Source organism: Prionailurus viverrinus, chromosome C1 (genome assembly GCF_022837055.1).
Source record: "Prionailurus viverrinus isolate Anna chromosome C1, UM_Priviv_1.0, whole genome shotgun sequence".
In the NCBI taxonomy this organism is placed as follows: domain Eukaryota; kingdom Metazoa; phylum Chordata; class Mammalia; order Carnivora; family Felidae; genus Prionailurus; species Prionailurus viverrinus.
In genome coordinates this window covers 214,246,863-214,268,515 of record NC_062568.1, presented here as the reverse complement: position 1 = coordinate 214,268,515, position 21,653 = coordinate 214,246,863, and the positions used below count along the sequence as shown (strand labels likewise).

Genomic DNA, 21,653 nt, shown 5'->3' with positions numbered 1-21,653 from the left:
TGGATTAGGACGCTCAGGTATCAGGCCCTACCCACAACACCCCAGCAGGTGCTGCCACCACACCCGGCAGGTGTGGGCTGAGCGGGCCACAACAAAGGGCTCTGGAGGGCAAAGGCCCAGCCTGGGCCTCGGGGTGGCCCTAAGACAGCCCCAGGGCAGGGGGGCCACCTTGCAGACTGGCAACATCTCCAGCCTTGGTCCTGGGTCTCGAGCCCCAGGTCTCCTCGCTCCGGAGAAAGCAGGGAGGAGCCCTTGGGCCTCCCTGCCCGGGGATCCTCACCCCTTCCCACCTGGACCCTGCCTGCCCACGGGTGGGCACCAGGTGTCTGTCCCTGTCCTCGGGCCGAGGCGCACCTGGGCCTCTGTGGGCATCTTACCGGACAGTGCTGGATTTCTTGGCTTGACTCTAACACTGTCTGGTAACGATGTTCAAAGGTGACCCACCGCCTGCCTGCCAGGAAGTGGCCCGAGGACACATCGTCCTAAGCTCCTGGACTCCAAAGACGGGCCAAGGGCCCAGAGCTGGCTTAGGGCTGGGCAGACAGCCTGTCTCCGCTGTGCAGCCCGGCGCATCGGGGCAGCCCCCACCTGCAGGTTGGTACCCCTCTGCCGTACCACTGAGCCCAGGCTGGGGACCCCTGGCTCCCTCCCGAGCTGAGTTCTCAGGGTGCTCTGACCCCCGGGGAGACACCATGAGGATTGGGACATTAGGACCGGAAAAGGGCCACCTGTCATGTCCTGGACACCAACCTCGTCCCGGGGCCCTGGCCCGCACACCCAGCCCCGCCTGCTCTGCCCCTGTGTGTTTGCCGCGGCGCTGAACTCAGGGCTGTCAGCAGAAGTGGAGATTGGGCCCAGTCAGCAGCCGCCTGAGGAAATGCATTTTCTGGCTGGCACAGAGTTGGCAACAGGCAGCCCCCACCTTCCCTTCGCAGCCCCTCCTGTCCACCCTACAGGGTCACCCATCGTGGCTGTCTAGGGCACCATGGCCAGTCCTGTGGGAGCTGGCCCCACCCTTAGAGGCCCCAGTCAAGTGAGGCCAGCCACGGGCGGTGGCCTCTCTCACACCAGGACTCTTACTCTACAAAGGGGAACTCACTCTCTTGGTCAACCAGGGATGCAGGAAGGACAACGGTGTGTCCAGGTGCCCCGGCCCAAACCCACGGTCAGAGGGCAGTGGACATTCTGTGCTGTTTCCCAACGAGAACAGAGTCTCCCACTCCCCCAACCAGCCCCCACGGTGTCACAGTCGAGAATGGGAACATTGTCTGCCATCGGCGAGGCCGGGATGGCCCTTTGTCTTATCTTTTTGATCTGAAGCCAGGATGCCAGCCTCCGGACCTGCCCAGCTGACTTGCACCGGGGCGGCCCCTCTAGGCCCCGGGAACCCCACCCTGTACTGGGTCCCCAGCCGGCCTCTAGGGAGGGAGGAGGGGTCCGACCCTGGCCTCACCGTTATTCATTAACCAGCCAAGAGGCGTTCAGGGAACTGGGGAGGGTGCCACAGTAAGCATACTCACGTTCAAGCGCAGGGAAACCAGATCATTCGCTCCGTAGCTACGCTCACAGGCACACGCACCTGGGGGGCTGCGTGCTGGGGCTGCCTTGGATCACAGGACTTCTGGGGGCCATTCTGCAGACTCAGGATGGTCGGGGGTCTCACTGCTTCCTCAGGGCAGGGCACTGCCATCCTGGAAGTGTTTGCCGCTGACTGGAGGCCGCCTGCACCACAGCCTGCCGATGGGCGTCTTACCAGACACGGTTAGATCTGGGTTCCATTGTCTAATACTGTCTGGTAATGCCGTTCATCCATGGCCTGACCACCGCTGGAGGAGGGGCCCCTGGAGGGACACCGGGTGGAGGGCGAGGCCCGTGGGCCTTTACGGGCCCATTAGTGGCCTTGAGCTAGGCAATGCACACCTGCCCAGGCCCAGGGCCCTCGTGTCCCCCACAGGGCATGGGCCACGCAGGACTTCCCCAGCCTCCAGACCCCAGACCCAGACCGGGGGAGCCCTCTGACCCCTCAGGGGGTCAAAATGGATACACAGCCATAATGGATTATCGGTGTAATAAAAGGTGAGAGGTGCGGAGGTGGCTGGCTTCTGTGCATCTCGGGTCCACGGGTGGATGGGGCCGTCAGGGTCTGTGAGCAGGCGAGGCAGACGTCATGCCGTTGGCACTGCCGTGGGGCCAGAAGAACCCCCGGGGGCTGCAGCCAGCTAGCCCCCTGGAGTCCCACCTAGAGCCCTCACCACGCCCCCACCTGTGCCAGGCAGGGGGGTCCTGAGGAGGACAAGACTGAAACAGCCCCAGACCCCCAAACCTCCAACGTGGAGCAGGGAAGGGCACCCGTGGCCAGTAGTGCACCCAGACACCTCCCTGGGCCACACTGTCCCCCACCCCAGGCAGCACGAGGGGCGGGGCGGGGGGGTACAAGCTACCTTTGCTTCCCTTTGTGGGCCTAAGCTCAGGACCCCACCAGGCCCCCACAGGCCCATCTCGGAGGCTTGGGCAGCCAGTCAAGGAGTGGCTTCCAGGTGCCAGACCATCAACATGGGGTTGAATCGGGGCAGGCAGCCCTTAATCTTCAGCTGCTCTCAGGCCCCCACCCTGCTCCCCGCTGCTCCCCTGTGAGAAGTCCTCTGAGAAGGACATCATGGAGATGTCCTCTGTCTAGAGCTATCCCCAAAACCAAGCTTCTGGATGCTGATCCCACCCTCAGTCTCACGGCTGCCCCCCCCCCCCAAAGCCCCTTCTTCCCCCCTGAGAATTCCAAGTAGGTCCTGGGGTCTGCACATTGCTCAAGTGCTCTGCAGGCTGAGTCAGGAAGAGAGGACCTCTGGGGGCTCTGGGGGAGGCCCCCTCCCTGCTCCTTCCTCCTCTCCACCCCCTACTTCCCTCCTTCCATCACCAAGTCTCTCCTGAGCACCTGTGGCCAACTTGCACAGTTCTAGACGCCGGGGAGAGGAGGAACGTCCCTGAGAGGGGGTAGCAGGTGCGAGGAGGCTGGGGAGCAGGACACGTCAACTACGAGGGCTGTCAGTGTTGAAGAAGCCAGAGCAATCAAGAAGGTGGTGGTTGGGGGTGGGGGTGGGTAAAGCCGGCCCAGGAAGGCCTCTGGGATCAGATGACCAAGTGGGGACCATGCAGACACCCACGGGAACCAAGCAGAGGTACCGGAGGCTGCATGGAGTCCGACAGGAGGACTTTGGCCCACCGTCCAGGCAGCGCAGCCTGCAGACAAGGCGCCAGACACCCAGACAAGGCGCCAACTGCCCACCTACCGCTTGGGCTCTTCCCCACTTTCCCTGGCCCCAGAGGTAGGGCTGGGCCACTGCCTCCTGCCCCCAGCACACCCCCCAGCTCAGAGGCCCCCAGCTGCCCACCTGCCCCCTCGGGGATGGCAGGTTAATGATCCTCCTGCCCTGCTCTGGGCTGCAGAGGCACAGTGACGCGCCCAGCCCCAGGCCATTACCACCGTGGGAAAGGCTGGGGCGGCACCCACACCATCCAGTTTGTCGGGTTATGAGGCAAGGTTTTGCAGTTTGAGCTCTTGTGTCAGTGCAGGCAAGGGGCCACCTTCCCAGAGCCCACAGGGACCCAGGGCGGTGGGCTGGCCCTCCAAGGGGTCTGGGCCCCTGGAAGTAAACTGGGGAGGGGCACGCTGGTTCCTGAGGGAAGACAAGTACGGGCGCTCTGTGCTCAGGCCAAGGGAAAGACCAGGGCCCCACTCCCCCACACCCTCTGCTGCCCCGGGAAGGCCCAGGCTGGCGGCCACTAGCCCTAGTCATTCAGGTCAAGGGTTTAGCTGCAGGAGCTCTCTGCCCTCCAGGCTGACCCACGGCCACCTTGGGGCGGAAAGTCTCAGGCCACAGTCCAGCAGGACTGACCCCTGAAAGTCCCCAGTACCAGCACAGGCAGGCGAGGAGCCTGGGAGTGCACCAGCGTCGGCATGGAGTCAGGGAAGCCTCTCCACAGGGAGGGTTGTCCACAGGACACCCAAAGTAAGGAGCGGTTTAAAGGGTATATTAACCTCCAAGGGCCACGAACTGGGGGGCTTGAAGCAACAGAAATGCACTCTGTCCCAGCTCAGGAGGCCAGAGGTCAGAAATCAAGGTGGGGGGGGTGGGGGCACTCCCTCTGGAGTCTCCAGGGGAGGGTCCTTCCTGCCTCCTCCGGCCTCTGGTGGCTCCAGGCGTCCCTGGGCTCGTGGCCACACCACTCCAGCCTCTGTCCCCCATCTTCACGTGACTTCTCCTGGGTCTCCTCTCTCTGCCTCCCTCTTGTGAGGACGCTGGCCATCGGATTTAGGGCCCACCAGATAATCCAGGAGGATCTCATCTCAAGACCCTCAATCACATCTGCAAATACCTTTTTTTCCAAGTAAGGTCACATCTGCAGGTTCTGGGGCTTCGGACGTGGACACATCTGGGGGGACACCATCCAGCCCTGCAAGAAGCAAGTGAAGGCACCCTAAGCAGAGACGCCCTTGACCCACGCAAGACCCTGGAGGGTGGCGAGGCCACGTGGCTGGACGGTGGACACCACATGAGAGGCTGTGGTAAGCGGAGATGAAACAGAGCACGTAAAACAGGGAACGCGAAAACCTTTACGGGGTCGGGTCTGGGGTTCCAGGCGTGGGTTTTGGGGTCTTCAGAAGGCTCAGGGATGATCGCGTGAAGGATGCAAGGCCCGTGTGGGGACTGTGCACATAAGGCCCCTGCTCCAGCCACAGCCCCACCCCACCTCCCACCAAAGCCCCCCCCCCCCCACTAGCTCCCCGTGGAGCCTGGCCTCCTGCCCCTCCCACCTGCTTGCCTCTGGGCCACTGGGTGATTGTTGCCCAGAGACGGTTGCCAGGCCACCACTGTTGTTTCCCCGGCAGAGGGCTTACACCACCTTGTTGGGCAGGTAAGAGGGACAGGCGGGCCACCGGCACAGGTCCTCGCTGAGTGTGAGGGCTGGGGCCACCATCCCATGTCCCCTACCCACCTGGCTGCCAAGGACCCTGTGGGTTCTCTCAGTTCGCTCTGTCAAGAGCAGAAGGGACATGAAGGAGGGTGGGGAGAGGGGCGTCCTGGCTGAGATGAGCCCCCTCTGCAGAGGGCCCACCCCCCCAGCACCACAGCGTGAGGGTCACAAACCCCCAGGCCGGGCCAAGAGGAGCCTGTCTCCTGGGGGGGATGGGGTGGCTCCTCAGGACGAGCCCCTTTGCCCAGGGGCTGTTTGCTTCCTTGGGCCAATTGCCCACAGGGCGTCCTCCCAGACAGCCCGCCCCCAGCCGGGAGGCACCAGCCCATCAAACAACGTCAGCACCTCCCGAGCAACCCACGATGACACGTGTGTCTGGGGAGAAGACGCGCGGCAGGACACTGACGTCTTCTCGTTTCCTTGAACATTTCCTCCAGGTTCGCCAGGGCCTGCCTTCCATCCTCTACCGGGGTGCCGCTTCCTGCCAGTCTTTCTACCTGACCAGGTAAAAAGTTTATTTCAAAATTTACTCTAAAGTCGAGCTTTCACCTGCCCCGGGCTTCTGCAGGCCGCACGTGATGTGGGGGCCGTCCTCTGCTGTGGGGGGGCTCCCATCCTGCGACTCTTGTGATAAATGCGTTCCGTGAACGTCTTTGAGCATAAAGCTTTGCATCTGTATTTAGAATGACACTCTGACAAGTGCAGGCACTAGAGAGAAGGCTCGCGGGGCCAGGAGGTCTGACATGCACACCTCCCACCCCCACCCGTTACGCCCCTGCCAGCCACAGACGTCACACGTCCCCACCTGTGTGCACACCCGGTGGGCCTTTTTTTCTTTTTTCTCTCTTAACCTTTGTTAATTTGAATGACAAGGAATGAAGATTCACGGCTTATTTCTTTGTGAATGTAATAAACACAGGTTTTCCCACCATCAGTAGAGCAACCCTATGAACGCTTTCATAAGCCAAGATGCTGTAAAGCAAAGAGGCGTATGGGAAAAAATGTTAGCGCGTCCAGACCCAAAAAATAACCTTTCTTAGGCTTTTCTGATACCTTAGGGTACATCTTGCTAATGGACGCCCAACATAAGTTGAGATAAAGCCCAGATCCTCACAGACACAGCTCAGAGCTCTGGGTCTGTACCTGGGGTGCTGAGGGCGGTTCCCAGGAAGGAGCTGGGCGGGCCGGCCAGCTGTCCGCTGCCTCTGTAAGGGCACGCTGCAAAACAAACCGCTGAATGCTCTTTTCTCTTTTCGCCTTTGTCCGTAAAGGCAAAGAGCCTCTTCGGACTTCTTTCAGTTAGCAAAAGCAGGTACCAATGTGGGTCCTGCTAAGTTAAAAGTGAAGCGGTGTAACTCGAACTTGCAGAAAGCCAGGGCGGAGGGGGATCCCGCACAGAGTTAGGAAAGCCAGGTGGAGGCGTGGCGGCCGCGCTTACTTCTGCAGAGTGCGCCCACGCTGCCAAGCCTCCAGATCCGCTGCGGAAGTTCCCCGTCCACTCCGGGCGGTGGAAGGCGGGCTTGCACACGCTCTGCTCCCTCCGGAGCCGACCACCGCCCCGTTGTTCACTTGCTTCTCTTCCGGCCGTTCTCTAGTCGTGCCCGAATGTCGCCACGTCCTCCTCGCCATTACCACCGCTAGCCCACGTTGACACGTGTCACGTGTATAATAAGCCCTCTGTCTTCGCAGCAGCCCCATCAGGCTGCTGTCCCTGCCAACCCACTTTACAGGCGAAGAAAGAGAGGCACAGAGAGATGAGGCGAACTGCTGAGGAACTTCCCTGTGGGGAGATGTCCGGAACTTCTCTGACCATGCTCCTCCAGGGGCCCTGGATGTACCCCCTCTGACCCTGCTGCCTCTCAGGGCTCCTGGCAGTCCGGTGCCGGGTGCCCCACAGATGCCAGCTTAACTCCATTTTCCTCCCGCTCTCATGTTTGTGTCTTCCCGGACAGTTTCCTTGCCCTGAATTTCCAACCCTTCTGTTGCATTTTTATTTCCACGAGCTCTTTCGTAGTCTGGACCCCTTGTTCTGGTGGCATCCAGCCCTCTTTCAGGGGCGACGACTCTCCCGTTCACAACCCAGCACATTCCAGGGGTTGCCTTCCTTCAACTCCCGGTCATCCGTTTCTCCCCACCTCTTCCACTTCCTGTGCGCGCGTGCGTGACTGTGCGCGTGGCGCTCCCACTCACACCTGGGGGGCCTCCTCCTGTTGACCCCATGGCCACTCACTCAAGCTGCTGAGGGACGGTATTGGACATGAGTACCTTTGGGGGAGGTCATCCCAGCAGGACTCCTGGGACTTGCTGCTGGGTTCCCGGAACACATGGGAGGGGGCTGGGGTGCACGCACCCACATGCTCACGTTCTCCCTGTTTTCGGCAGGCTTGTATCGCCCCAGCCATGCCGGACCAGGTCCAGCCCCCACACTCAGCACCCTCCCAGGAACCCTCCCATTCTGGGTGGGCCACGGCTGGGGCAAGGGGCTCTGGGCCATCCACACGTGCTCAGCCCACCCCTCAGCAGAGGTGTGAGGCTCCCCCCAACCCCAGCCCACCTCCCATAATCGTGTTGACAGCTATTCAGTGTGTTCCTCTCCTCTCCTAAGGGGGGACTAAAGTATTTCTTGGGTGACCAGCTGGTGTGTTTGCAGAGTGACTGTCCTCTCTGGATAGTGACCTGCCGACACCTGATTTGTCTTTCTCTGTCCTGCCAACTCCACAGTGTGCTTGCCTCCCCACTGCTTGTCTTTTTCAATCCTTTCTAAAGTCTTCACCCCCCAAGCAGCCCCCAAACCGGGACGGACCCATCAAAGAATAGCTAGAATTCCCTGAAATGGCCCCAAGTTGGCCACAAGGGAAAGGGCACTCAAAAGGGGGCGTCGTCTCGGGACAGGGCCCAGAGCAGCCGTGAAGATGCTGCCAGGCACCTCACTGCCCAGTCCCACTTCAGACACACGTGCCACCCTCAGCTCCGAAGACCTGACAGCCGGCACCACCGAGGCCAAGCACTGCAATGCCAGACACATGGTCCCTGCAGGGAAAGCCTCGCCTGGAATAAACAGGATGCCGAGATGACCCTGCCTCCACAGGGCACCAGGCCCCACGGTCACCGCAGAGACAGGAGCCAGCCACAAGCAGAGGCCCAAGTCCAGGACCCCGGGAGGCACCGCTCCCTGAGGCTAGGACCGAGGACTGCCCAAAGGTCCCACAGAGGGGTGGGGCTGGTGTCCTCCCAGAGCTGCCCCCGCCCTTGTGCTCCCACCCCTGCAGCCCGCAGCCGCACCCGCTTCATCTATCATCGGGGACCACCCACTAGGACCCACGTCAGCAGGAAGAGGGGCAAGTGGTCCAGGATTGCAGGGGTCCGGCAGAGCCACACCCGGGTGCCAGGTGAATGCAGCCCTGGGCCTGTCCAGTGCCTCCCTGGGGACAGGCACCCCATCCCCAGGGAAAGCATTCCCATCAGGGGACCACATATAGCCATTCACTGGGAGGGGGGCCAGGAGAAGGCCAGGCACTGGGTGTGGGGTCTGCGCCAGCTGAGCAGGAGAGAGGACAGCAGAGCCGGGGTCGGAACAGGCACAGAGAGGGGACACAGCAGCGCTCCACGGCCTGGAGGCACCACCACGAGGGGCAGCCGTAGCAGGCACTGCCCCTGCCTGGCCCAGAACCCAGCCACTGTCCAGGACATGCCTGGGCCCATCTCCCCTGCCTGACATGGGTCACCCATGACATCATTGATACACATTGTGACCCCCACTCTCCTGGGCATGTGCCTGCACCACGTCTCCCCCCAGCTGCAGCCTCACAGCCTAGCTCTCCCCTACACGGAGCCCCCAGCCTGTTGGTAAGCAGGGACCCTGCCCTCTCCAAGGCCGGCCCTGGCTGGTGATGACTCTCCCCTCTTGCCCAAGATACGCTCAGGCCCACTGGTCAGGACTGAGATGGGCCCAGGCGGCCGGGGGTACTGCCCAGGGGCTACTAGAAATGGGCAGGGTGGCCGGATTCACCGTGGGCACCTCCCCCAGCCACCCCCTCGGACCCCGCCCCGTTCATAGGCTGGGCCCACAAAAGACCGATGGGGAGCAGCCAAGAGGAGCAGCCCCTGCACCTGCCAAGCCAGTCGGGCCAAGACGCAGGTGGGCTTGGGGCAGGGGCAGGGCCAGCGGACGGGAGCCCTCCAGCCAGGCCAGAGCCTCTGACACCCCGCCCCCCCCCCCCACCTGCCCATAGACCTCCTGGACGCTGCTGACACCGCCAGGCCTCAGGCCTCTCTCCTGGAGAGGCACCTGGCAGAGGGGGAGAGGCAGCTGCACGGCAGTGGGCAAGGGCCCTACTTCTACATCGGAGGCACCAACGGGGCCTCCATGTGAGTGGAGGCCTCAGGCTGGGCCCTGCTCCACTGCCCTCAGGGCCCCACGTCCCCTCCGCTGGCCACCTGCCCACCCCCAGGCTCCCAAGGCCCCCGCGGCCACCGCTGCCCCTGTGCCTCCACAGCATCAGCTCCTACTGCAAGGGCAAGGGCTGGCAGCGCATTGAGGACAGCCGGCGGGAGGACTACAAGCTGAAGTGGTGCGAGGTCAAGTGCAGAGACAGCTACTACAGCTTCCGGGAAGGTAGCAGGAGAGGGGCCGCGGGATCCGGCACAGCCTGCAAGAGCCCCCGGGCCAGAGCCGGGGGCCGGGTGGTGCCATTGCCCTCCACCCGGGGAGGTGGTGGCCACAGGGGCGGGGGGAGGCTGTGGTGGCCCCGCAGCCCCGCATGCCAGCCGGGCCTCCACCCGCCAGGCGAACAGCTGCTCTACCAGCTCCCCAACAACAAGCTCCTCACCACCAAGATTGGGCTGCTCAGTGCCCTGAGGGAGTACTCGAGGGTCGTGAGCAGGACCCACAAGACATCGCCGTGTGCCCAGGCCAAGTAAGCCTGCCCCGGCCCTCTGGGACCCGCCACCAACTCACCGCACACCCACGTGTCCTCCCCCGCCACACCCCGTCCCGCGAACCCACCGTCGCCCTCTGCTCAGCGGCACCACCATCCGTCGGACGGACGTGCCAGCCGCTGGTCCTGAACACCCTCCGTGGGACCAGCCCGCTCCCCGTTCTGTCTGTTCACCTACATCCATGCACCCCCAAATACCTGCCGCCCACTCCATCTGCCCACCCCCCGGACCAGGCAGCGATCTGTGCACACACCCACCGCGGTCCACCCACCCTAATGCGTCCCCCAGAACCTCCCACACCCCTGCCACCTGCTCCCCTCCCCCCACCCACCACACAGCCCTGCCTGAGCCGCTGTGGGTCTTCATCCGACCACCGTCCGCTCATCTGCCTGCCCATCCAACCAGCCGTGCACCACCCGCCTCCCCCATCCGCCCTCCACCAGGCAGGCAGCCCCCCCACTTACCTGGCCATCCGTGACCTCACCGTACATCTACGTGTCCAGCCGTCCACCTCCATCCTACCCAGTTCTGCCAACAAATCTAATCGATCGCCTCCAAGCATCTGTCTACCCACCGGACCACCTGCCCATCCACCCACCTACTTCCATCCAAAATCCATTTACCCAACCACCCACCTATCCACACCCACGCCTCCTCACCTCTCCCGACACCCATCCATCCATTCTCCACACACTACCGAGTGCCCGCTCAGCCCAGGCCCTGTGTCCCCCTGGGGTACAGATCCAGAAAGGACACAACCTCCGCCCTTGAGGAGCTCGCGTGGACCAGCCCAGGATGCTTTGGGCCACAGAGGTAGCAGCATTCAGCCCAGCTGGGAGGAGCCATTCTGCCCTAAATTGAAGGACGGCCTGGCGGTTACAGGGCACCCCAAGCCAGGGGAAGAGGTCTGGACTGGGCCGGGGTGCTCAGGGACTCATGCAGACCATTCACTGCGTGCTGGGCACTGTCCTAGCCTGGGGACACAGCTCTGAACTGTCCACTCACAATGCCTGAGGGGGCGCGGGGAACAGCAAGGAGGTGGGAGAGGGGCCAGGATGTGAGTGAGGCAGCCTGCAGCCCGTAGAGAAGCCAGGTGTGCAAGGACCCCGAAAAGAGTGCTCCTGGCAGAGGCAACCAGCCTTCCAGTGGACCTGTCCCTCCAGCTGCCCCCAGGTCAGACCCCTAGGAAGGCTGGCTTTTCTAGGCTGGCTAGTCTAGGGCGAGGGGACAGCCTTCCCTGTGTCTTCCCCACGCCCCCTGCTCCACCAGAGTCCTGAAAATGGAAGAATTTTTCCCAGAGACCTACCGTCTGGACATCAGGGACGAGAGAGAGGCTTTCTTCACTCTCTTTGATGGTGAGAGGTCACTGGACGCCAGGCCCGCTCTGGGCAGAGAGGTTCAGGAACGGACCAAGGACCTGGCTCCATTAGGGCAGGGTCAGGCCTGGCGGAGTCGTGGCGGGGGCGTGGTCATGGAGAAGGGTGGAGCCAGGTAGGCGTGGTCTGGGCTGAGGCTGCCGCGATGGGTCAAGGTGAAGGGTCAAGGCCGGACCTTGTGGAAGCGGAGCCTGGTAGGGGGCGGGACCATGGCCGGGAGGGCTGTTGGGGGCGTGGCTGGGCGTGGTCAGAACGGGGCGGGGCCAGCCAGGAGCTCAGGTGGTTCTTCCCACAGAAAATCAGACGTGGATCTGCAAGCCCACGGCCTCCAACCAGGGCAAAGGCATCTTCCTGCTCAGGAACCAGGAGGAAGTCGCCGCCCTGCAAGTCAAGACCCAGAGCATTGAGGACGACCCCATCTACCGCAAGATGCCGTTCCGGGCGCCTCAGGCGCGGGTCGTGCAGAGGTGTTGGGCAAGGGCACCACAAAGGGCGTCGGTCAGGGTGGCGCTGACCCTGGGCCCCGCTGGTGCCTGGGAGCGCGGGCTTGGAAATGGAAAGCTGCGGTGCCCCCAGCTGGGCCTCTGTGTGGCCAGCAGAAGTGGGGGTGTCACATGTCGTCCGGGTTGATAGAGATGCCCCCCCCACACACACACAGACACAGGCTCCTGGACACTGGGCAGGGCAGAGAGGGCTCAGGCAGTTTGCTCCTGCAGGAAGGCCAGCCTCTGTTCTGTCCCCAGCCCAGCCAGCCGCGGCCTGCAGGCTGCAGCCAGAGGGACCACCCCTCCCCTGCTCCCTGGGCCCCTGGGCAGGGTCTTGACTCACAGCCTCACATGGGGAGGTGGATGGGTGGCAATGTGGCCTCACAAAGGTCCCTCTGGACCTCCACATCCACCAGGATGGCTGCTGCCACAACTACGTTCTCCTGCCCCTTGGGCACCCCAGATCATGCAGTGGGCTGAGATTCAGGGGCCAGACCCTCCCTCCCAATTCCCTGACTTGTTCAGGCTCAGAAATGTCCCCTTAACGATGGACACTCACTCAGCCAGAAGAGAGGGCCCACAGATCACACCTGGGACAAGTGGTGCTGAGGAACTGGTCTGGGGGGCCAAGGGGACACAGGATAGGCCAGCCATGTGCTCAGCCCCCATGTGTCCCCCAGGTACATCCAGAACCCACTGCTACTGGATGGGAAGAAGTTTGACGTGCGTTCCTACCTGCTCATCGCCTGTGCCATGCCGTACATGGTCTTCTTTGGTCACGGCTATGCCCGCCTCACTCTCAGCCTTTATGACCCCCATTCCAGCGACCTCAGTGGCCACTTGACCAACCAGGTAAGGGCACCCCACAGATGAGGGCCCTCTCTGAAGCTTTGGGACAAGATCATTGCTTGGGACGCAGAGGAGAGTTCAGCTATAGGCGGAAGCTCAGACCCAGAGGTGGCAGGGGCCCGGAGGTGGCCCAGGCCTGGTGGTGATCCCGGGCTGCCCTGCTCGCAGTCGGCACCACCTCTCACCTTCAGCCAGGGAAGGGCATCCTGGTGAAATGACTGATGACTGAGAGCCCTGCACCCCTGACCCCCAGCTTGGTTCCCTCTAGGTGTGGATGGGGTGTGGGTAGGGGTAGGAAATGAGGTCTCTGAGGACCTCCGTGGAGAGATCCTGTAGGCAGAGGTCTCTACGGAAGGATCTTCATGAGAGGATCTAGGTGGGGGCCTTCCATGAGGATCTGTGGGAGACTTGACGGTTGAGAGGGTCTCATGGAAGAAAGTGCTGGGGAGAGTCTCAGCAGGCAGTGTCACCGCAGGGTGTCCTGGGGTGGTCAGGACCTCTGTGGACTCACTGGGTAGCTGGGTTAGCGTGAGGCTCTCTTTAGGGGCCTTCAGCAGGGGCAGGGCCTCTGGGTGTTCTGGAGTGGTGGGCTCCAGATGCTGCACTGCCCCCCAGTTCATGCAGAAGAAGAGCCCCCTGTACATGCTGCTCAAGGAGGACACGGTATGGAGCATGGACCACCTCAACCGCTACATCAACAACAAATTCCGGAAGACCAAGGGACTCCCTAGGGACTGGGTCTTTACTACCTTTACGGTCCGTGTGCTTCTTCCCGGTGCCAGCCTGTGGGGAGGGGGTAAGGGTCAAGACCCCTTAGGGCACATGAGGGGTAGGTGCTGGGCACAAGGTGCTCGGGAAGTCCTTGAGGGCATGCACCTGCATGGAAGTGTGCCTCACGTGTGTCTACGTGTGTGCTGTGGGTGTGGAGGCTGGCCACTCGGAGGGGCTCCAGCTTCTCTCTGTCTCTTTCTCTTTCACTGTCGACAATTCACATGACATGAAGTTCACCATTTTAAAGTGTACACTTCAGTGGTTTTTAGCATATTCACAAAGTCGTGCAGTTATCACCACCTAATTCCTCAAAAAGAAACCCCATACCCACCATCAGACTCTCATCACCTCCCTCCAGTCCCTGGCACCCACTCATCTACTTTTGTCCCTATGGGTTTCCCTGTTCTGGGCATTTCATAATAATGGAATCATACAATATGGGCCCGTACTTTATTCCTTTCTGTGACTCAACGCTATTTCATGGTAGGGACATACAATTTGCTTTGGTAAACATTTGTCACCTGATGGACATTTGGGCTGTTTCCACTTTCTGTCTATTTCGAGTAACGCTGCTGTAAATATTCATGTGCAAGTTTATGCATGAACATATTTTCAGTTCTTTTGGGTATATATCTAGCAATGCTATCGTGAGGTCATATGGTAACTTAGGTTTAACTTTCTGAGGAACTACCAAACTGTTTTCCACAGTGGCTGCGATATTTCACATTCCCACCAGCAATACATAAAGGTTCCAATTTCTCCACATCCTTACCAACACATGTTATTTTTTCTTTTTCTTTTTCTTTCTTAGTCATCCAGTGAGTGTGAAGTGGGGTCTCATTGTGGTTTTGATTGATGTTGAGCATCTTTTCGTAAGCTTATTGGCCATTTGCAGGTCTGCTTTAGAAAAATTTCTATTCAGCTCACTTGTCCATTCTTCTTTGTTAGGCTGTAAGAGCTTTTTATATATTCTGGATACTAGACCCTTATCAAATATGTGATTTGCAAATATTTCTCCTGTTCTTGTCTTTTCACTTTATTGATAATGTCCTTTGTCTTGCACAAAATTTTAGATTTTGATGAAGTCCAATTTGTCTATTTTTTTCTTTTTTTTTTTAATGTTTATTTATTTTTGAGAGAGAGGGAGAGGGAGACACAGAATCTGAAGCAGGCTCCAGGCTCTGAGCTGTTAGCACAAAGCCCAACGTGGGGCTCGAACTCACAAACCATGAGCTAATGACCTGAGCTGAAGTCGGACACTTAACAGACTGAGCCACCCAGGTGCCCCTAATTTGTTATTTTTAATTTGGTTATTCATGCCTTTGATGTCATATATAAGAATTCATTGCCAAATCCAAAGTCACAAAGATTTGTACCTGTGTGTTTTCTTCTAAAAGTTTTATCATTTAGCTCTCAGGTCACTGCTCCATTTTGAATTAACTTTTGTATGGTGTGAGGTAGGGGTTCAACTTTATTCTTTCGTGTGTGGATATCCAGCTTTCCCAGCACCACTGGTCAAAGAGACCATCTTTGGCACATTGTTGAAAATCAGTTGATCAGATATGTATGGGTTTATTTCTATTCAATTCTATTCCATTGGTGGGTGTGTCTGTCCTGATGCCGGTGCCACACTGTTTTGATTGCTGCCACTTCATTCATTCTATGAATGTGTTGCGATACACTACCTGGTTTTCGTTTGTAGAAACACTCCTGCATTTCTGGCATAAATCACACCCAGACATGGTATATTATCCTTTAAATACGCTGCTGGATTTAGTTCACTAGTACTTCATTGAGTATTTTTGTGTCTACACACATAAGCAATACTGGTCTGTAGCACTCTCTTGTATGTTTGTCTGGTTTCAGATGTATTTCTTTCTCTTCTATTTTTGGAAAGCTTGTGAAGGATTAGTGTAAATTCTTTAAATGTCTGGAATAACTCACCAGTGAAGTCACCTGGTCCTGGGCTTTTCTTTGTGGAAAGGTTTTTTATGACCAACTCAACTTTTACTTGTTATAGGTTATTCATATTTTCTGATTCTTACTGCATCAAGCTTGTTAGTTTGTCTTTCTAAGAGCTTGTCCATTTCTTTCAAGTTATCTAATTTGCTTGGAATACAACTGTTCATAGTGTTCTACAAACAATTATAATCCTTTTTATAATCATTTTCATCTCTGTGTAAGGTCTTTCTTTCTTGATTTTAGTAATTTGAGTCTTCTCTCCATTTTCTTGGCCAGTCTAAGAGTTTATCAATTTGGTCCATCTTTTTAATGAACCAGCTTTGGGGTTCATTTATTTTTTTTCTGCTGTTTTCTATTCTCTCTTCCATGGGTAGTCACTCTGATCTTTATTTCCTTCCTTCTGCTTTTTTTTTAAATGTTTATTTATTTTTGAGAGAGAGAGAGAGAGAGAGAGAGAGAAACAGCATGAGTGGGGGAGGGTCAGAAAGAGAGGGAGACACAGAACCTGAAGCAGGCTCCAGGCTCTGGGTTGTCAATACAGAGCCTGACACGGGGTTCAAACCCATGAACTGTGAGATCATGACCTGAGCTGAAGTTGGACACTTAACCGACTGAGCCACCCAGATGCTCCTCCTTCTGCTTGTTTTGGATTTTTATCTTTTTCTAGTTTATTAAGGTTGAAGAGATCTCAATCTTAAGGTTGACTTGAGATCTTTCTTCTGGTTTTATATAGGTGTTTACAGCCATAAATTTCCCTCTGAGCACTGATTTTACTGAATTTCATAAAATTTTGTATGTTCTCTTTTCATTTCATCTGTCACTAAAGAGTGTGTTGTTTAATTTCCACATATTTGTGAATTTTCCAATTTTCTTTCTCTTGTTGGTTTTTAATTTCATTCCATTGTTGTCAGAGAACATACTTTTATGATTTGAATCCTTTAATAATTCCTGGAACTTGCTTTATGTCCTAACATACTGTCTACCCTGGAGAGTGTTCCATGTGCACTTGAGAAGAATGTACATTCTGCTGTTGTGGATGGAGTATTCTATAGACGTCTCCGACAGGGTTACTTGGTTTGTAGTGTTGTTCAAGTCTTCCATCTACTTGTTCTTCTAGCTAAATGTTCTATCCATCATTGAAAGTGGGGTATTCCAGTCTCCAACCATTATTATTGAATCGTCTGTTTTGCCCTTCAATTCTGTTTTTGCTTCATGTATGTTGAGGCTCTGTTGCTAGGTGTATGTATGTTTATAACTATTACATCTTCTTGTTCTATCCTTATACAGTGTCCTTTCCTTTCTCTGGTATCAATTTTTGTCTTAAAATCTATTTTCTCTGATATCAGTATAGCCATGTCAGCTCTCTGATACTGTTTGCATGATATATCTCTTTCCATCCTTTCACTTTCAACCTGTGTCTCTGAATCTAAAGTGAGTCTCTTATAAACAGTATATCAAGGGTTTTTTAATGCATTCTGCCAATCTCTCTAGTTTAATTGGAAAGTTTAATCCATTTACATTTGATATAATCACTGATAAGGTAGGATTTACATCTTATATTTTTATATTTATTTTTTATATGTCATATCTTTTTTGCTTCTCAATTCCTCCATTACTGCCTCATTTAGCATTAAATACATATTTCCTAGTGTACAATTTCTAGTGTCATTTCTTTTACTATATATTTTTGAATTATCTTCTTTGTTGTTTCCCTGAAGATTAATATTAACATCTTAATTTACAACAATTTCGTTTGGATTAATACCAAGCTAATTTCAATAGTATTAAAAAAAAAACCCCTATTGTTCCTACATAGTTCTTTACATCCCTTGATGCTGTTATTCTCACAAATTACAGCTCTATATCTAGCAAAACTATTCTTCAAAAAACAAGATTTTAAAAACCAGAAGTTATCACTAGTAGAACTGCCCTATGGTCCTTCAGGCTGAAATGAAAGGACTCTAGACAGTAGCTTGACTTCACAAGAAATAAAGAGCACTCTCATAAAGGTAACTACATAGTTAAATGTAAAAGGCCATATTAATGTATTTTTTGGTAATTACTTTTTTTCTCTTATTTAAAAAACAACTAAATAAAGCAGTAATTCTAAATCTGTGTTGATGGGCACACATTAGCATTTGAATGTGTCATCCCACTGCCTTCTGGAATCCATGGTTTCTGATGAGAAGTTGGCTGTCAATCCTATTAAGCACCCTTGTGACTCATCACTTTTCTCTTGATTTCAATATTCTCTTTTTGTCTTTAGAAAGTTTGCTTATGGTACGGAGGGAGGATCTCTGAGTTTTTCCGAACTGGAGCTCACTGACCTGCTTGAGTGCGTAGACTTTTTTTTTAAATCAAATTTGGGAAGTTTTTTTACCATTATTTCTTCAACTATTTTTCCTGCCTCATACTGCCTTCTCCTTCTGGGACTCCCGTTATGTGTGTTGGCTTGATGGTGTCCTACAAGTCTCTGTAGCTTTTTTTTTTTCATTCCCTTTTTTCTGTTCCTTGGACTAAATGATCTCAACTGACCTATCTTCAACCAACTCAAATCTACTGTTAAGCCCCTCTAGTGAATTTCATTTTTCAGTTACTATACTTTTAAACTCCCATATCTCTGTATGTTTCCTTTTATAACTTCGGTCTCTTCACTGATATGCTCTATTTGGTAAGACATCATTCTCCTATTTTCCTTTAGTTCTTTCCAAGTGAGGTCTTTTGGTGGGGAGGGGGAAGGAGCAGAGAGATCACAACAAACAGCTACAATTCTTTGCAAGTCAGGTCCATTCTGCTACCTCCAGTACTGAGAATGCAGACTTTTTTCAAGGCTAGCACTGAGCTGGGAAGTAGAGGATAAAACCAGGTCAAGTTAAAATGCTACAAAGCTTGCTGTTCTTACCAAGATTCAAGATTTTTCTTTCCTGTGCAGTCCTCAGGTTGCTTCAAGCCTTTGGTTAATTTCCAGAGCTCTTAAAAAGTTGATTCTGATGATTTTCTTTGCCAAGTTTTTTGTTTTTTTGTTTGTTTGTTTGTTTGTTTGTTTGTTTTGGTGGCTTCTATGGAGTGGCTTATTTTCAGATGTCCTTCCTCTGCCATTTTTGCTGATATCCTCCTTGCCTCCCTTGAACCCACTCCAGTGAGGCTTCTCTAGTGTGTCACTGAAATACTCATTGAAGTCGGCAGTGACCTCCTTGTTGCCAAACCCAGGGGTCAATTCCCAGTCCTTTTCTTCTCTCATCTGTCCGCCAGTTTGGACACAAATGCTCACCCCCTGGTGCTCTACCCCTATGGCTTCCAGGACTTCGCCTGCTCCCTCTTGGCCCCTTGTGCTGCTCCCCTGCCCCCCATCCTAACTATTGGTCTCTTGAGGTCCAGAGCCCTGCTTTTTATCTGCACCCATTGGTATGAAGTCTCCTAGCTCCACAATTAAACATCTGGCCCTGGTCCTTCTCCTGAGCCGTAGATCCCAGGGCCTGTCCCACCCATCAGCAAGCTCCTAAATATCTCAGACTCCATGGTCCTCCTCTTCTCAACTGATGGGGACTCCATCCTTCCAGAATCTCAGACCAAACCCTTAGGGATAACTATTTCCACAGCTCATAACCCATTCATAAACCAATCAAGTTAGCTCCACCTCAAAATGTGTTCAGAATCCAACCCACCACCTCTACCTGCCCAAGCCACCCGAATTATTCCAACAACTTCCTCATGGCTTCTCCATTTCTCTCAGCATAGCAGCCAGTAGATCCTATTAGGTCATGAATCAGTTGTGCCCCTCCTGTGCCCCGCCTTCCAACAGCTCTGATTCTAGCATGAAAGGTAACGTCTTCCCATGCCCCCACAATGTGACCGGCACCACTCGGGACTCATTTCCTGCTGCCCGCCCCCCAGCTTGCTCCAACCACAGCAGTCTCACTCTGTCCCCCCAACACCTCAGGCTCCCACTTACAGCTGTTCTTACCGCAAATTCCCCATGCCGTACCCCCAGACCCTGTGCTCAGTCCGCTCACTATCTCCTCAATGAGGCCCAACACACCATACCTCTTTTTACAGCCATCCCCCCAGAAGCCCCGATCCCTAACAGTTTCGTTTTCTTCATCAGCACTTATTGCTTGATGTGCTGCACAAAATATACAGTGATTCATGTGCCACATTTGCCTCCTGTCACCATTACTGTGAGTGATCTGCCCAAAGCTGTCCTCAGCCTTGAACCCCCATACCTGCCATGCGGAAGGAGCTCCACATGTTTGCTGAAGGAGTAAACTAAGACTGAATGAGTTTCTAGCTGTGAGTCTGTGACTCCGTATGCAAGTGTGGGCGGTGTGGCTGTGCAGGAAGGACACCTGGCGGGAGCACAGGTGAGGGCACAGACGGGAAGGCAGGTGAGGGGTGTCTGCGGTCCCAGGCCTGGGAGATGTAAGCACGGGCGACATCCGGTCACCGCCTCCCTGCCCCCATCCACAGAAGCGGATGCAGCAGATCATGGCTCACTGCTTCCAGGCTGTCAAGTCCAAGCTGCAATGCAAGCTGGGCTACTTCGACCTCATTGGCTGTGACTTCTTGATCGACGAAAACTTCAAGGTACTGCCGAGGTTTCCCAGGGTGAATGGGGCTCGGTAGGCAGGTGGAAGGAGGCCGGGGCCTCTGTGTACACCCTGACCACCCAGGCAAGCCCGTGGGGTGGAGCCTACAGTCAGACTCCCCCACCCGCTGCCAAGATCCTGAAGTGGGGCAGCCCTCAAGGCCAGACCCTCAGACCCTCAGAGTCTTAGCTCCTTGGAAAATAGGAGGAGTGAGGCCACAGAAAAGAAGTGACAGGCCAGGATCACAAGACTAAAGGGGACCGGGGCTTCAGCCTCCTGTTGGCCAAGCGTTGGTGGGGAGGGACGCTAACCAGGGGTGCCTGCAGGTGTGGCTGCTGGAGATGAACTCCAACCCCGCCCTGCACACCAACTGTGAAGTCCTGAAGGAGGTGATCCCGGGCGTGGTCACGGAAACCCTGGGTGAGGCCCCTGTGCAGCCCGCAGAGCCCTCGAACCGGCTCCTCGCGGCTTGCCCCGCCTGGGATGCGCCACCCCACCCGCCCCCCAAATTCAGAAGCCCGCGCCCAGCTCTCGAACCTCCGGAGGGCCTGCGTGGAAACCTCACGCCCCACAGAAAAAAAGGCGTCCGTGCCGAGCCTCCCGACACGCCTCATCCCCGCCTGGGTCCCGTCCCTCCCCCCCCCCCCCCCGCCGGCACGACCTCAGCCCTGCCACCGCGAGGTCGGGGACCCTGAGCCCGCGCCCCGCTCCCCTGTCTCCCCCAGACCTGGCGCTCGAGACCTTCCAGAAGAGCCTGCGCGGCCAGAAGATGCTGCCTCTGCTGTCCCAGCGCCACTTCGTGCTCCTGCACGACGGCGAGGCCGACCTCTGGCCGCGCCCCGGGGGCTCCCGGGGCGCCCTGCGCGCGCCGCCCCCGCTCCGCGCCGCCCCGCGGCCAGGCGCGCGCACGCCCGCACCACCCCGGGGGCCCGGCGGCGCGCACGCGCGGCCCCGACCCCCGGGCCGCGGCCCCGACGGCGGCACCCAGAGCCGGGAGCCCGGGGCCGAGCGGCCGCGAGAGGGAGCGGGGGGCCCGGCGCGGGAGCCGTCCCCGGGGCTGGCGGAGGAGGAGCGCAAGAGCGCGGGCCATCGCGGCTCCTAGCGGGCGGGCCAGCGGCGCCCTCTGGGACCTATAAAGGCTACTTTGTTACCAACGGCCTGTGCTGCGGGTCAGGTGGCCCCAGGCCTCCCCGACGCTCGCTCCCCAAGGCGCTCCCATGGGGGCTTCTCTGCCGCATTGCTGGGCCCTGTGCTTGGAGGCCGAGGGTGGAGGGATGCGGGGGTGTTGTCCTACTGGAAGGGGGATGAGCTCCCCACAGCTTCCTGCTCTGCCCTGGGGCGGGGGGGGGGGGGGGGGGGGCTGCCTCTGTCGCGGGGAAGCCCGCAGGTCCAGGGCTCCTCCACATCACCCTGTGTCCCTCACAGACCAGGACTTTTCGAAGTCCCACAACCCGCATGAGCCCTACTGCCTGGCTCTGTGATCCCCAGGAAAGGATCCGGATCCCCAAGCAAAGGAGGGCTTGCTCAAAGCCCAGATCGTTCCACAGAGGCGGCCCCAAGGGGGCCTGCCCAGGCACAGCTCCTTTCTGGGCCAAGAAGGTACCCGGGCTCTGCCCTCTCCACCACCTCCACGGGCCCTAACTTCCCTGCAGGCCTGGAGCTGCAGAGGCCCAGAGGACAAGGCCGTGGGGGAGGGGGCACAGCCATGGCAGGAC

General features: G+C 56.6%; 1 protein-coding gene across 1 annotated transcript; it reads left to right on the top strand.

Moving 5' to 3' along the window:
- The first annotated feature begins 2,167 nt into the window (after window positions 1-2,167).
- Window positions 2,168-21,040, top strand: TTLL10 (tubulin tyrosine ligase like 10). Its single transcript, XM_047868912.1, has 17 exons — window positions 2,168-2,272; window positions 4,912-5,010; window positions 5,409-5,476; window positions 7,864-8,172; window positions 8,287-8,360; window positions 9,029-9,109; window positions 9,204-9,339; window positions 9,468-9,586; window positions 9,758-9,887; window positions 10,651-10,722; window positions 11,179-11,264; window positions 11,581-11,752; window positions 12,451-12,622; window positions 13,235-13,375; window positions 19,820-19,936; window positions 20,265-20,358; window positions 20,664-21,040. Exons 1-17 carry the CDS (start codon window positions 2,168-2,170, stop codon window positions 21,038-21,040), a joined length of 2,352 nt encoding a protein of 783 aa, XP_047724868.1.
- The last annotated feature ends 613 nt before the right edge of the window (window positions 21,041-21,653 follow it).